The 15177-nt window shown below is 44.9% G+C and overlaps 1 protein-coding gene across 1 annotated transcript; it reads left to right on the forward strand.

Annotated features, from left to right (window-relative positions):
• The first annotated feature begins 432 nt into the window (after nt 1–432).
• Nucleotides 433–4535, forward strand: LOC130277651 (cytochrome b-c1 complex subunit Rieske, mitochondrial). The gene is made up of 2 exons (XM_056528383.1): nt 433–711; nt 3645–4535. Exons 1-2 carry the CDS (start codon nt 501–503, stop codon nt 4253–4255), a joined length of 822 nt encoding a protein of 273 aa, XP_056384358.1. The 5' UTR covers nt 433–500; the 3' UTR covers nt 4256–4535.
• Nucleotides 4536–15177: the final 10642 nt, after the last annotated feature.

The following is a 15177-nucleotide window of genomic DNA, read 5'->3' on the forward strand; positions in this document are numbered from 1 at the left end:
AACGCACTGTGATACTGAGCAGTGCTCTTGGGTTTGTACAATGCTTAACCCAATGCAAAGACACATGGTACTATACAGGCCAGAAACACCAGGAGGGCCTGTGTGTACATCAGTCAGGTACAGAGATAGACACCCTCCATGTTAACCATGAACGAGTATAATGTGTCCCGAATATACAAATGTCAGGCTTATTTATAATGGGAGGTGGATCAGAAATGTATGCTTGTAGCAACCAATCAGATTCCAGTTTGTATTGTTCAGAGATCTTGTGGCCAATCACAGCAGTGGTCTGATAGGTTGCTATGGGTAATTGCTTTACTGCGCGCTAGAACGGTTAGTGAAAATTCCAGTAGTCTAAGAAGCCACGCCCACTCCCTGGCAGGCTCGTGACGCGCTTGGAATGCGTCCCCTTGACGGCATCACGCTCTCAACGTCACTTCCTCTTCCTGTTAAAGGTCGCTTTGACCGGCGAAGCGTCCCCGGAGCTGTGACCTGCAGCCATGTTGTCCCTAGCCGCCCGCTCTGGCGCTTTCTCACCGTACCTGTCCGCCACCTCTTATGCTGTAGCCGGGCAGCTGAAGCCGCTGGTCTCCGGAGCTGTCCAGCACAGCGATAAGGTCCTGCTAGATGTGAAGAGGCCGTTCCTCAGCCGGGAGACCCTGAGCGGCCAAGCCGCCGGCGGACCCATCACGGTCACAGCCGGTATCAGTGGTGAGACAACGGGAGGGGAGCTCGGGAGGGTGGGAGCTGCTGGGACTTATAGTGCTACCCCAGCTATCCTGCTGATCTAGGTTGTGCTGGAGCTTTAGTCATAGTGATATTCTGGGTGATTTATTCCTTGAAGCAGTGTACCTTCAGTTGTCTCCAAACTACAACTCCCAGCATGCCTGCATAGCCCTTGGTTTAGTCTGCTGACACTTGTGCACACTGGGTGGGAAACACTGCCTTGGAGTCCCCACCCTCCCCTTTAGCTTTGCTGCTGTCACTTACCTCACATGGGGGTTTCTTGCTCACCACTTTGGGTAGTGCAGAATAAGAGTGCCCCCTTGTTTCACTGACCTGGTAAGAGGGTTTTCAGGGACAAATGACTTTATAAGTGAGTCTGTGTGGCAAAAATAAAAAGTAACCCATACCTGCCCTACCCAATCATATTCCCTCTCTTAACCCCTTAAGGACTCAGCGTTTTTCTGTTTTTGCATTTTCATTTTTTCCTCATCACCTTCTAAAAATCATAACTCTTTCAATTTTGCACATAAAATACCATGTGATGGCTTATTTTTTGCGCCACCAATTCTACTTTGCAGTGACATTAGTCATTTTACCAAAAAATCCACAGCGAAACGGAAAAAAAAAATAATTGTGCGACAAAATTGAAGAAACAATTTCATTTTGTAACTTGGGGGCTTCTGTTTCTACGCAGTACATTTTTCGGTAAAAATTATACCTTATCATTATTCTGTAGGTCCATATGATTAAAATGATGCCCTACTTATATAGGTTTGATTTTGTCGCACTAATGAAAAAAATCATAACTACATGCAGGAAAACTTATACGTTTAAAATTGTCATCTTCTGACCCCTATAACTTTTTATTTTTCCGCGTACGGGCCAATATGAGGACTCATTTTTTGCGCCGTGATCTGAAGTTTTATCGGTACCATTTTTGTGTTGATCAGACTTCTGATCGCTTTTTATTCATTTTTTTATGAAATAAAGTGACCAAAAATACGCTATTTTGGACTTTTGAATTTTTTTGTGCGTACGCCATTGACAATGCGGTTTAATTAATGATATAATGTTATAGTTCGGATATTTACGCAGGTGGCGATACCACATATGTTAATTTTTATTTACACAGGTTTTTTTTTTATGGGAAAAAGGGGGTGATTCAAACTTTTATTAGGGGAGGGGTTAAATGACCTTTTAACTTTTTTTTTTTTTTACTTTTTTTTTTTGCAGTGTTATAGCTCCCATAGGGACCTATAACACTGCACACACTGATCTCAAATGCTGATCCCTGCAAAGCCATAGCTTTGCAGGTATCAGTCAGATAGGGGCTCGATTGCTCAAGCCTGTAGCTCAGGCTTGGAGCAATCAAACCCCGATCGGACGCTGCGGAGTCATGTAAGGAGACCTCCGCCTGCGTCCCAGCTGATCGGAACATCGCGATTTTATCGCGATGTCCCGATCACCCGACTAAGCTGCCGGGAAGCGTTTACTTTCGTTTTCAGAAGCGGCGGTCAACTTTGATCACCGCGTCTGAAGGGTTAACAGCGCACGGCACAACGATCGGTGCCGCGTGTTGTTAGCCCAGGGTTCCGGCTATCGTTAGCAGCTGGGACCGACCTGGTGTGATGCGTGGTCATGGCATGACCCAGTTTTTCCCACCGGGACCGGGCTCAGGGCATACAGGTACACCCTGAGTTCTGAAAAGGTTAAGTAGGCAGTAGGTCCCCAGTGTTCTCTGATGCCTTCTATCTTCTTGCAGCTAACTGCAGTGACCTGCTTCAGCCTCTCCTACCCCACCCCCATCCTCTTTCCTAAAAGCTTCAGCATCCTGAAGAGAAAAACAGTATTGGAAGATTTGTTGAGCTGTATTCCCCCCCCCCCCCCCCCCCCCACCATATTTCTGAATAAGCTCAATAAATCATCCCGGATGTACAGCCCTGGAAAGCTTGGCTCCGTATGCTGTGTAATGGCTGTGCTGGGTTACTGCAGCTCAATATAAATAATCTCAACTGGCTCCATAAAGTTAAACAGATTTGTAAATTACTTTGATAAAAAAAATCTTAATCCTTCCAATAATTATCAGCTGCTGAAGTGGAGTTATTTTCTGTGTGGCAACAGTGCTCTCTGCTTGTCTCGGGAACTGCACAAAATAGAAGAGGTTTGCCAATAGGGATTTGCTTCTACTCTGGACAGTTCCCAAGACAGGTGTAATCAGAGCACTTAGACAGAAAAGAACAACTCAACTTCAACAGCTCATAAGTACTGAAAGGATTCAGATTTTTTTTTTTTACTTTCTGGAGCCAATACACCAAAAGAAAGAAGTGTATATAGATCCAATGTCTCAAAAAATATCATATTTTATTGGTACAAAAATGCCCAAAAAAATAGATATACATCTAAAATAATTTAAGACATTAAATAAATATGTAAACAGAGATACTACTCTGTACCACAGAGGTAGGAAAAAGAGGTCTGGTGTGGGCTCAATGTGCTTCAATAGTTTGGGGAGGTTATTCAAGTATGTAGAGGAACCCCAAGATTTAGCCCAAAAATAGAATAAATTAGACTTGGGGGAAGTAAGAAAACCCCCCAAGGGAAAAAACAGTCGGGTAAAGTGTGCTAGAGGTTCCCCAATATATAGCAATCAGGAGCCAGACGCAAAGAGCAAACTAGCAGTAAAGTGCATAAAAATAATTACCAAGTGGACCAGATAACCCTTTTTAAGGTAATGCTCAGCTGTGTTAACAAGACTGCTACATTTGGAGATGAGCCTTGGGGTCTAAAAAGGCAGTTTTTTTTTTTTTTGTTAAATGAGTAAGATTCTTCCAGTGAACTGATGCTGTATGTAAATGTGCATGGGTCTCCTCCTTGTAGGCTTATTTTTACTCATTATTTTTCTTAACACTTTCCTGCAGCTCCTGCTACCATTCGCTTCCTGCACAGCGATGTCACTGTACCTGAATTCTCAGACTACCGCCGCCCAGAAGTTACAGACAGCAGAAAACCCTCTCGCCCCAGCGAAGATGCCAGGAAAGGCTTCTCCTACTTGGTCACTGGCATTGCCACTGTAGCCACAGCCTATGTGGCCAAAAATGTAGTCTCTCAGTTTGTATCCAGCATGAGCGCCTCAGCCGATGTGTTGGCCATGTCTAAGATTGAAGTCAAACTTTCTGACATACCCGAAGGCAAGAACATGTGCTTCAAGTGGAGAGGCAAACCCCTGTTCATCCGCCACAGAACCCCCAAAGAAATAGAGCAGGAGGCTCAGGTTGAATTGAGCGAGTTGCGTGACCCTCAGCACGACCTTGACCGGGTGAAGAAACCAGAGTGGGCCATCCTGATCGGAGTCTGCACCCATCTTGGTTGTGTGCCCATTGCCAATGCAGGAGACTTCGGAGGATACTACTGTCCTTGCCATGGCTCTCACTATGATGCCTCCGGTAGAATTAGGAAGGGTCCTGCACCACTCAACCTTGAGGTTCCCTACTATGAATTCCCCTCTGAGGACCTTGTAATAGTTGGTTGAACATTTAGGTCACACTCGCTTCCATGAGGGTTTCTGTAATCTTATAGGTGTTCCTGGCTCCTGAATACAATATGTTTTCATGCTTTTAAAAGATCAGTGTCTGACATTTTAATAAATCACCAAGTTTGAAGTGAAGGTCTTCTTCATTTCCACTGTACAAAGTGATTGTAAAGTTTCTTTCAGTTCTTTAATATAATGTAAAGGAAACATCTCTTGCACAGGAAGTAACAAGCTTTAAATTATGTATAAAGCCAATATTAAATTCTGCCTTTACAAGGAACTGCTCCTTTCATTGCTTTATGAAATGTTCTGCAGCATTGGCAGTGTATCTGAATTTTACCAGTTTTCTAGATTTCTGCTTGCTTTCAGTGCATGGAACATTCTTAATCATTTATTTTATTTTCCATCGCCATGACAGCACCACCTGAGAGAGGGACTCTGCCCCTAGGGACAGGAAACCTTGGAGAATAAAAGGAAGTCTCCTCCCCTCTGCCTTCAGTGGTTTCCTGTCTCTATTGGAAGCCTGGAGGGAGCACTTTCTCAAGTGGGGCTCTAAGATATTAGAATGACTGTGGCGTCCTTTATGCTGGGCCCCTCGGTGTAGGAGGTATGGGATCCCTATATGAGACCTGGTTGGGGATCTCAGCTAGGCTCACATTTTTTCCTCATGTTTGAATCTCCCGCCCCTTCCCCCTCTCCCCTCCGCTTGCAGCCTTTGCTGACTTACTAAATATTATGTCTGCCGCTGCTGGTATGGGGGCGGGCTGCAGGCGGAGGATCCCGGTGTCTGTGCACTTTCGTGTGGATAGGTGCGGGCGACTGCGGCCAGTGTAGTGGGCGGAGATTAGCATCATCACTATAGTGTAGTGACGCTGCGGAGGAAGTCGGAGGTCAAAGGTGGCAGATGTGACCTCACACGCCGGGCCTCTGTTGTGCATGAGGCAGCAGATTTAAAAGGAAGTTTTTTTTTCTGCCTCCTGTTGTAAGCTGGCCAGTCATTCCATACCCGTCCAGCAGGAGTACCAGCGGTGACAACCCAAAGCGTACTCTGACTCCTCTACAAGGACGCCATCTATGGTACCAGCGGTTCCTGAGTGAGTGTATTTTTTTTTTCTATGTTTGTTTTAGACCTCCTGAATATGAAAAAGCTTCATGTCACTCTTGTATTAATAAGCTGATTACTTCGGAGGTTCCAGCCTTAGTTCTGTCTCCTCTGGCACAAATGCAGGACCTTATTAGAAAAGAGTCATCCATTCAGAATTTAACAGCGACTACTAATCCTATAACCATTGATACTGCTCCTCTTCCCACTGCTTCACACGTTACACCAGTGGCCTTAACTCAATCTGACTTTGAAGAAGAGGGTATTATTGAGCCAGATGCGTCAGAAGACTCCTCAGGGAAAGCATTATTTTCCTTCGAGGACACTGATCAGTTAGTTAAAGCTGTACGTTCCACTCTGAATATGGAGAAGCCCAGGGAACCGAGGTCAATTCAAGTTATGTTTCAGGGTCTTGGTTCTAAAAAATACAGGGTATTTCCTATACATAAAATTTCTCTATTCTTAAGGAGTGGGAGAACCCTGATAAAAAGACTTCTATACATAATGCTTTAAAGAGAAAATATCAATTTGCCTACACTGAAACTAAAACTTGGGATCACCCTCCAAAAATTGACGTATCTATTTCCAAGGACCCAGCCCATCTTCACCTTAGGACCCCGGCCATTTTTTTTTACACATCTGACCTCTGTCAGTTTAAGCATTAATAACTGGGATGATTTAACCTTTCATTCTGATTCCGAGAGTTTTTTTTTTTTTTTTTCGTGACCTATTCTACCTTGTTGGTGGTAAAATTTCATTGATACTTGCATCATTTCTTGGTGAAAAATTCCAAAATGTTAGGAAAAAAAAATTTTTTTGCATTTCTTTAACTTTGAAGCTCTCTGCTTATAAGGAAATATATAATTTATATGCCAAATAAAATATATATTGATTCACATATACAATATGTCTAGTTTATCTTTGTGTCAAAGTTGACATGTTTTTACTTTTGGAAGACATCAGAGGGCTTCAAAGTTCAGCAGCAATTTTCCAATTGTTAACATTTTCAAAATCGAAATTTTTCAGGGACCAGTTCAGTTTTGAAGGGCCTTCATATTAGATATACCCCATAAATGACCTCATTATAAAAACTGCACCCCTCAAAGTATTTAAAATGACATTCAAAAAGTTTAAACCTTTAGGTGTTTCACAGGAATAGCAGCAAATTGAAGGAGAAAATTCAAAATCTTCATCATTTTATTTTTTTGATTTTTATTTTTTTTACACTGGCATGTTCTTGTAGACCCAGTTTAAAAACTTCTACTAGGGGTAAAAGGAGAGAAATCTTCCTAAAATTTGTAACCCAATTTTTCTCTCAAGGAAATGCCTCATGAGTATGTCAAGCGCTCTGTGGGTGCACTAGAGGGCTCAGAAACGTAGGAGCAACAGTGGGATTTTGGAGAGTGAGTTTTTCTGAAATTGTTTTTTGTCACATTTAAAAGCCCCTATGGTGCCAGAACAGCAAAAACACCCCCACATGGCATACTATTTTGGAAACTATACCCCTCAAGGAACGTTACAAGGGGTCCAGTGAACCTTAACACCCCATAGGTGTTTGAAGACTTTTTGTTTAAGTTGGATGTGTAAATGTTTTATTTTATTTATTTTTTTTTTTCACTAAAATGCTGGATTTCCCCCAAATTTAAAATTTTCTACATATGGTAATGGGAGAAATAGCCTCCCAAAATTTGTAACCCCATTTCTTCTGAGTATGGAAATACCCCATATGTGGATGTAAAGTGCTCTGCGGGCGAACTACAATGCTCAGAAGAGAAGGAGCGCCATTAAACTTTTGGAGAGAGAATTTGATTGGAATAGAAGTCAGGGTCCATATGCGTTATTGTTCTGGCACTAGGGGGCTTTGTAAACACACCTGGGCTTCAATTTCGGACACACTCTCTCCAAAATCCCAATGGCGCTCCTTCTCTTCCGAGCATTGTATTTCGCCCGCAGAGTACTTAACATCAACATGGGGTATGTTCTTACTCAGAAGAGATGGGATTACAAATTTGGGGGGGCTTTTTTCCTATTCTCCCTTGTGAAAATGAAAAATTGAGTAACACCAGCACTTTAGTGAAACTAATTTTCATATCCAACTTTAATGAAAATTTGTAAACACCTGTGAGGTGTTAAGGCTCTGTATACCCCTTGTTACATTCCATGAGGTTGTAGTTTCCAAAATGGGGTCACATGTGGCTATTTATCCACTGTAAAATCAGCTACCCCTGTGCAGATCACCAATTTAGATTTCGAATGTACATAGTGCACTCTCACTCCTGAGCCTTGTTGTGTGCCCGCAGAGCATTTTTCATCCACATATGGGGTATTTTTGTACTCAGGAGAAATTGTTACAAATTTTTGCGGTCTTTCTTTCCTTTTACCGCTTGTGAAAATTTAAAGTATGGAGCAAAACCATCATGTTAGTATAAAAAAATTATTTTTTTTATGCTAACATGCTGGTTTAGACCCCAACTTCACCTTTTCATTAGGGGTAAAAGGAGAAAAAGCACCCCAAAATTTGTAACGCAATTTCTCCCGAGTATGGAAATACCCCATATGTGGCCCTAAACGATTTCCTTGAAATATGACAGGGCTCCAAAGCGAGAGAGTGCCATGCACATTTGAGGCCTATTTTGGGGATTTGCATCTGCCACCAAAATACCCTACGGCAGTGTTTCCCAAACAGGATACCTTCAGCTGTTGCAAAACTCCAGCATGCATTGACAGTCAGTGGCTGTCCGACAATACTTGAAGCTGTTGTTTTTCAACAGCTGGAGGCTCCGTTTTGGAAACAGTGCCGTACAATATGTGTGTGTAGCAGAAAACTCGCTGTAAACCTGTGCGTGTGGGAGATTGGGGGGGGGGGCTAACCTCCAGTTGTTGCAAAACTCCAACTCCCAGCATGCACTGACAGACCATACATGCTGGGAGTTGTAGTTATGCTACAGCTGAAGGCACATTGGTTGTGCAACACTGTTTGTTACTTAACTGAGTGTTTTGCAACCAGTGTACCTCCAGCTGTTGCAAAACTGGAACTCCCAGCATGTACAGTCTCTCAGTGCATGCTGGGAGTTGTATTTTTAACACAGCTGGAGGCACACTGGTTCCGAAACACTGAGTTAGGACATAAACTCTGTTTCACAACCAATGTGTCTCCAGCTGTCGCTCAGCATGCATTGACAGTTGAAGCGCATGCTGAGAGTTGTAGTTTTGTAACAGCTGGAGGCACACTGCTACAACTCCCAGCATGCCCTTTGGTAGTCTGTGCATGTTGGGAGTTGTTATGCAACAGCTGGATGCACATTTTCATAGAAACAATGTGCCTCCAGCTGTTGCATAAATGCAACCCCCAGCATGCACAGACTACCAAAGGGCATGTTGGGAGTTGCAAAACTACAACTCCCAGTATGCCCTTTGGCTGTGCATGCTGAGTCATTGCTAAGCAACAGCAGAAGGTGAACAGGCCTCGCCTCCTGCTGTATCCTGCCGCCTGCACTTCTGGGACCATCGCTGCTGCTGCCACTGCCGCTCCTGAGGGGACCCCCGCCGGACCAGGGAAAGGTAGGGGACCCACGCCTGCCCCAATCGCCGTCCAACAAGACCATGATTGATCGGTCATTCAGACTGATCAATCTCGTGATCGTTATGTGGCACCCATGCCACCTCACTCCTGCTGGGTAAGGGTAAATGGGGCTATCTGACCCTTTTTTTCTTTTTTTTTTCCAGGTCACCAGAGACCCGATTTGCCCGCAATCGCCAGTCTGAATTGACCGTCGATTTGTGGCAATCACTGACATGGGGTCTCCGGACCCCCTGGGGAATTGCACGGGATGCCTGCTGATATCAGCAGTCGGTGGGGACCGAAATTTCCCCGGGATAAGAGAATGGATATATTTCTTAAAAGAACATGGGAAGCCTCAGTGGCAGCCTTTAACCCCTTAGCACAAATGGGCATTTATAATCATCCATATGCGCGTCCCCAGATATAATGCACTCTCACGCAGTCAGAAACCTAACTTTGAAGACTGCTCTCCTGGTAGCTATTACCTCAGCTCATAGAGTTGGGGAAATAGCTAATTTTTTTTCTTGCCTTGAACTAGGGATGTCCCAATACCATTTTTTTAAGACAGAGTACGAGTACCGGTACTTTAATTCTAGTACTCGCAGATACCAAGTACGAGTAAAGGGAATCTGACACCAGGGTGACCGGGCTCTGGCGCTGCTTACCGTGCTGATATGTGGGTTCCTGGTTGTGCGCAATGGAGGCGGCTGCTGTAATATAAGCCAAGATTTTTCTTTTCTCCATTGGGCAGAACAAAAAATTTGCATTATGGGTGAGACCGATGACCACATGGTGAGCAGCGGTAGAAACCGGGTCACCTGCACTATCTACCTATAGATTTAAGTTAGTGCTGGTGACTCTGCTGTAAGATTGTCTTTAATAGTAGGTAGTATCCCCCTGCAGACGTTAGTAGCAACCCCCTGTAGAACGCAGCCCCCCCCCCCCCCCTTGTAGACAGCAGACACCCCCTGTAGACATTAGTAGCAGCCCCCATTGTATACAGCGGGCCCCCTGTAGACCACAGCCCCCATTCTTGTAAACAGCTCACCTGCGGCTGTCCTCTGACGGGTGCTGCTGCCCTGTCCTCCCGTCCACGTAATGGGGTTCTATGGAGGAGCATGTGACATACACGTCACTCTGTTTCCTCAGTAGCGTTACGCTGGGCGCAGTGGAGGAGGTGGAGTGACGTGTGTCACATGCTCCTCCATGGAATGCCATTATGCGGCCGGGAGAACGGGGCAGCAGAGCGGCAGCAGGGATCGGATTTGGTATCGGGGATATTGAACGAGTCCCTGATACCAGGGAAATGGCCAGTATCTGCCCCGTTACTAGTATCGGGACATTCCTACCTCATATCCTAGATGACAGAATAGTTCTTAGGACTGTATAACTATAAAAAGAGGTAATGGGGGGGGGCTCACTCTATGTGCTGTATACCGAGGTTACTGTGATACACGTAACCCCACGTGTCAAGGAGAAAATAAAATATTTAAATAAAGGATACAAACCTCTAGGTATACAGATGTGGAAATGTGTAATCAGTATAGGCGTGTAGATAATTGGGATAATGAAATAATGTTAGTGTATATAAAATAGGGAAATAAAAAATATTAAAGATATGAACAGGACTAGTTGTATAAATGATATTTATCAAATATTTATTGAACTGGTATGCAGAAAATAGTCCAAGCAGGGCCCTTGCTATGGACTAGATGGTAAACAGTGTAATGATACAATAATGATAAAAATAAAACAATTAAAATTAAAAACAGTCCATTCAGTACCACCTAATGGATTATTCTGAAGCTGGCCGTGTATCAGCCAGTTTTGAAATATAGTAGGTTCTCTATGATGTCAAATAGTAGCAAGTCTTTGTAGATGATGATAAATTAAATTGTAACTAGTCTTTTCGGTAACCAATAGTAACAAGTTTTTGACACAGATTGCAACAGTAGAATAAAAGTAGTTGGTGCTTCTGCACCACTCACCGCTTCGTCCTGAAGGAAACCCCAGGTGGCAGCCACTGGTGTGCTGGGCTCCGTGACACAGACTGGCTCCGCTCGGTGGCCGGCTCAGTGCGTCTGTGTGGTTAATCCTTGGGGTTTCTCCGGTGGGATGTTGGGACACAAAGAGATACTGCGGCAGGCAGCTGGGTGAGTGTGCAGACAATGATGATCCAAACCTTATATGTGGGCAGCGTTCTCGTGGCAGAGAGCACACGTCCCAGTTGTTTTCAAAGCAGTGGTCCCTGATTGAGGGAGTTCCAGCTGTTGCACGTCTGGATGGCTGGAGATCGCTGGAGATGGATCCTATAGGTGGTTGGTATGGTAGGATGGATTTCTAGATGCGTTTCGGGGAGACCCCTTTATCAATAGCTGTGAACAGCTATTGATAAAGGGGTCTCCCCAAAACGTGTCTAGCAATCCACCCTACCATACCGACCACCTATAGGATCCATCTCCAGCCACCCAGACTTGCAACAGCCTGAACCCCCTCAATCAGGGACCACTGCTTTGACAACAATTTGGACGTGTGCTCTCTGCCACGAGAACGCTGCCCACATACAAGGTTTGGATCATCATTGTCTGCACACTCACCCAGCTGCCTGCCACAGAATCCTCCGTTTGGCAGGGCCTCCTTGTGTCCCCACATCCCACCGGAGAAACCCCGAGGATTAACCACACAGACGCACTGAGCCGGCCACCGAGCGGAGCCAGTCTGTGTCAAGGAGCCCAGCACTCCAGTGGCTGCCACCTGGGGTTTCCTTCAGGACGAAGCGGTGAGTGGTGCAGAAGCACCAACTACTTTTATTCTACTGTTGCAATCTGTGTCAAAAACTTGTTACTATTGGTTACCGAAAAGACTTGTTACATTTTAATTTATCATCATCTACAAAAACTTGCTACTATTTGACATCATAGAGAACCTACTATATTTCAAAACTGTCTGATACACGGCCAGCTTCAGAATAATCCATTAGGTGGTACTGCATGGACTGTTTTAAATTTTAATTGTTTTATTTTTATCATTATTGTATCATTACACTGTTTACCATCTAGTCCATAGCAAGGGCCCTGCTTGGACTATTTTCTGCGCACCATTTCAATAAATATATCATTTATACAACTAGTCCTGTTCATATCATTTTTAATATTTTTTATTTCCCTATTTTATATACACTAACATTATTTCACTATCCCAATTATCTACACGCCTATACTGATTACACATCTCCACATCTGTATACCTAGAGGTCTATATCCTTTAATTATTTTAAGTTCTTAGGACTGACCCAGCATTTTTGCCAAAAGTGGTATCCAGTTTTCATTGGTCTCAGGAGATAGTCTTACCCTCATTTTGCAGTCATCCGGCAAATGATAGGGAAAAATAATTTCATATGCTGGATGTAAGGAGGTGTGTTCTTTCTTATTTGGAAAGAACTAAAGATTTTAGGAAATCAAATAGACTTTTTATCCAATTCTCTGGTCAGAATAAGGGTAGCAGTGTTAGAAGTGACACCATAGCTAGCTAGATGGATTAGGGAAGCTGTTTGTCATATCTCTTCTGGCCTTTCTCCTCCTGTTGATCTCAAGGCTCACTCAACCCGTGCAGTTGCATCCTCATGGTCCGAGAGGAGAGGGGCCTCGATCTACTTTAACTTTTTTTCGCCACTATAGGTTGGATGTGAGGAGCTGTTCTGATTTGTCCTTTGGTCGTAAGGTTCTCCAAACTGTTATCCCACCCTAATCTCTGGTATTCTCTCAGGTGGTGCTGTCATGACAATGGGAAAAGCCGGTATTTACTCACCGGTAATTCAGTTTTCATGAGCCATGACAGCACCACTGCATTCCCAGCCTTTTGTCTTTCTAAACAGTGTATTTCACGGGTGTTTAGATCACTTGGGTGTAGCATATTAAGAAAAAAATAAATAAACATTTTATATATTTCCTTGTTCAGTCATTGTTTATTGTCATGACTGTTAATACTAATGAAGTAGAAAGGCTCTTCTAGGTCTCTGTAACTCACTGAAGGCGGAGAAGAGGAGACTTCCTTTTATTCTCCAAGGTTTCCTCTCTCAGGTGGTGCTGTCATGGCTCGTGAAAACAGAATTACCGGAGAGTAATTACCAGCTTTTTCATGTAGGATGGTATGTTCTACCCTTACCAATAAGTTGTATTAGTCTGATCACATCTATGCCTTGCTCACTAATGGTTCTCTGAACTATGGTGGTAGCAAACCTTGAGCTGTGAGCATCCTCGCCATTTACAAGGTTTTACAGTCAATGAACCAAAGAGGCGAGATGTCTGATGTGAAGGATAAAGTGATGAGTCACTGACTGGTGATTATGTGACCGTTGGGACACGCACAGTTCACAAGAACAGGGGTCACATGTTCAGCAGGCTATATCCAGAGGCTGTGAGACATGCACACTGCCACTTGGACTAGTATGGAGAATTCTTACTACGTTTCTATTGTGGCAGTTTTGATACAGTTTCTCCATGGTATATAAGGAAGTTTTATCACTGGTCTTTAGAACATCCAGTAGGCAGTGTGGATTGTGCAGTTCTCATCAGTTATGTATATGGTCATTTTACCTGTCCCCAAATATAACAGTAGCCCATCTTGCATAATACTGCAGTATGCTCCTATCTACTCTTGGACTGGTTGATGACAGGGCAAATGAGACTGCATGTCATGTTAGCTGACCGCAAGCATCCCCCCACTCCTTTATCTGGATGTCTGGTGTTTTTAAAGGCAAATATAGATGTCCCAAACTGTACAACACACTCCCTATAGAAGATAACTTAAAGGGGTTATCCAGCATAAGGTGATTTTAGTACGTACCTGGCAGACAGTAATGGACATGCTTAGGAAGGATCTGCGCTTGTCTTGGGCTAAATGGCTATGCTGTGAGATTACCAGAACACTGTGGCTAGCTTTCTCTGAACTTGTATTTCCTGTTTTCAGTTTTCTTGTTTGCCTACAAATCCAATGATACCATTTTCCTCCTTCCCACACATCAGCTACCCCACCCATTGAAACCTAAATGAGCTGCAGACCAGTGGTTTTCAATCAGAGTGCCTCCAGCTGTTGCATTACTTGCAGATTGCTCTCTCCACCCATTGAAGCAGACAGGCTCCCTGTCATCATCTGACTAGTGAGTCAGTTCTCGACCGCATTGCAAGCTGGGAAAAATCCGAAACAGCAGTCACTTTGTATGCTGTTAAAAATAAATATTGGGATGAAAATCACATAAGAATTGTGAGAAAACCGTCACACACAGGTAAAGACAATATATTATGAACTACACTAACTTTACAGCCCCTGTAGCATAGTCAAATAAAAAAAATTCCCGGAATACCCCTTTAACCCCTTGGGGACGGAGCCCATTATGACCCTAAGGACGGGAGCATTTTTTGCAAATCCGACCACTGTCACTTTAAGCATTAATACCTCAGGGATGCTTTTACTTATAAATTTGATTCCGAGATTGTTTTTTCGTGACATGTAAAAAGCCTAATTGGCTGCATTTGTGGGAGTGGCATGGAGGTATATAACCTCCCCTCTCCCACAGGTAGGGGCATATGACTCGTGGGCGGTATCTCTCTTGCAGAATACCGTGTTAGGGCGTACGTCTCGGAGGTGCTAGTCGTTGCAGTTGGATTGCAGTTATTTTCGTGTTGCTGCCCAGGTCGTTGAGTATCACTCCTGCCGCAGCCCCAGGCCCCTGTCCTGGTTTCCCGCCTGTTACCTGCTCGTTGCCCGGACGGGGGAGCGCCGCTCCTGCGGGTCGCGCGGCCCGTCCTCTCCTGTCGGCCGTTAACGGTGCTCGGCCGGCCGGGGGGGGGGGACCGGGTTGTCGGGCCCTGCACTGCGGCATTCTCTCCCGGTGCTACGTTCTGGGTGTGGGTGGGGGACCTCCCCGGTTCAGCCACGCCGCCATCGCTCCGGAGGTCCCGCCGCTCCGTCCGGGTCTGGTGCCGTGCTTCCCCGCCGGCTTCTGCCTCGTGCGCTGGCTGGCTGGGGCTTCTGGTCCGGAGGGGAGTAACGTCATCATCTGGCGCCACGGCGCTGCCGTGGCTCAGCCGGAGGGTGCTGCCGCTGACGGCCTCCTTCCAACTGCCCCGGCCAGAGGGATGGTTTCTCGGGACCCACCACACAGTCCTGCTCCCCTTCGCCGCTGGGGTGGGGGGGGGGGGTCAGTTTTCGTTTTGGAGCCTCACGCACGGCAGCCGCAGCTACCCTCCAGGGCACGCA

Source organism: Hyla sarda, chromosome 6 (genome assembly GCF_029499605.1).
Source record: "Hyla sarda isolate aHylSar1 chromosome 6, aHylSar1.hap1, whole genome shotgun sequence".
NCBI classification, from domain to species: Eukaryota; Metazoa; Chordata; class Amphibia; order Anura; family Hylidae; genus Hyla; species Hyla sarda.

Bases quoted from the DNA above. Each gene is read 5' to 3' on its own strand.
- LOC130277651 (XM_056528383.1), top strand. From the start codon at position 501: ATGTTGTCCCTAGCCGCCCGCTCTGGCGCTTTCTCACCGTACCTGTCC. The intron at 712-3,644 runs GTGAGACAACGG...ACTTTCCTGCAG, and splicing joins GGTCACAGCCGGTATCAGTG to CTCCTGCTACCATTCGCTTC.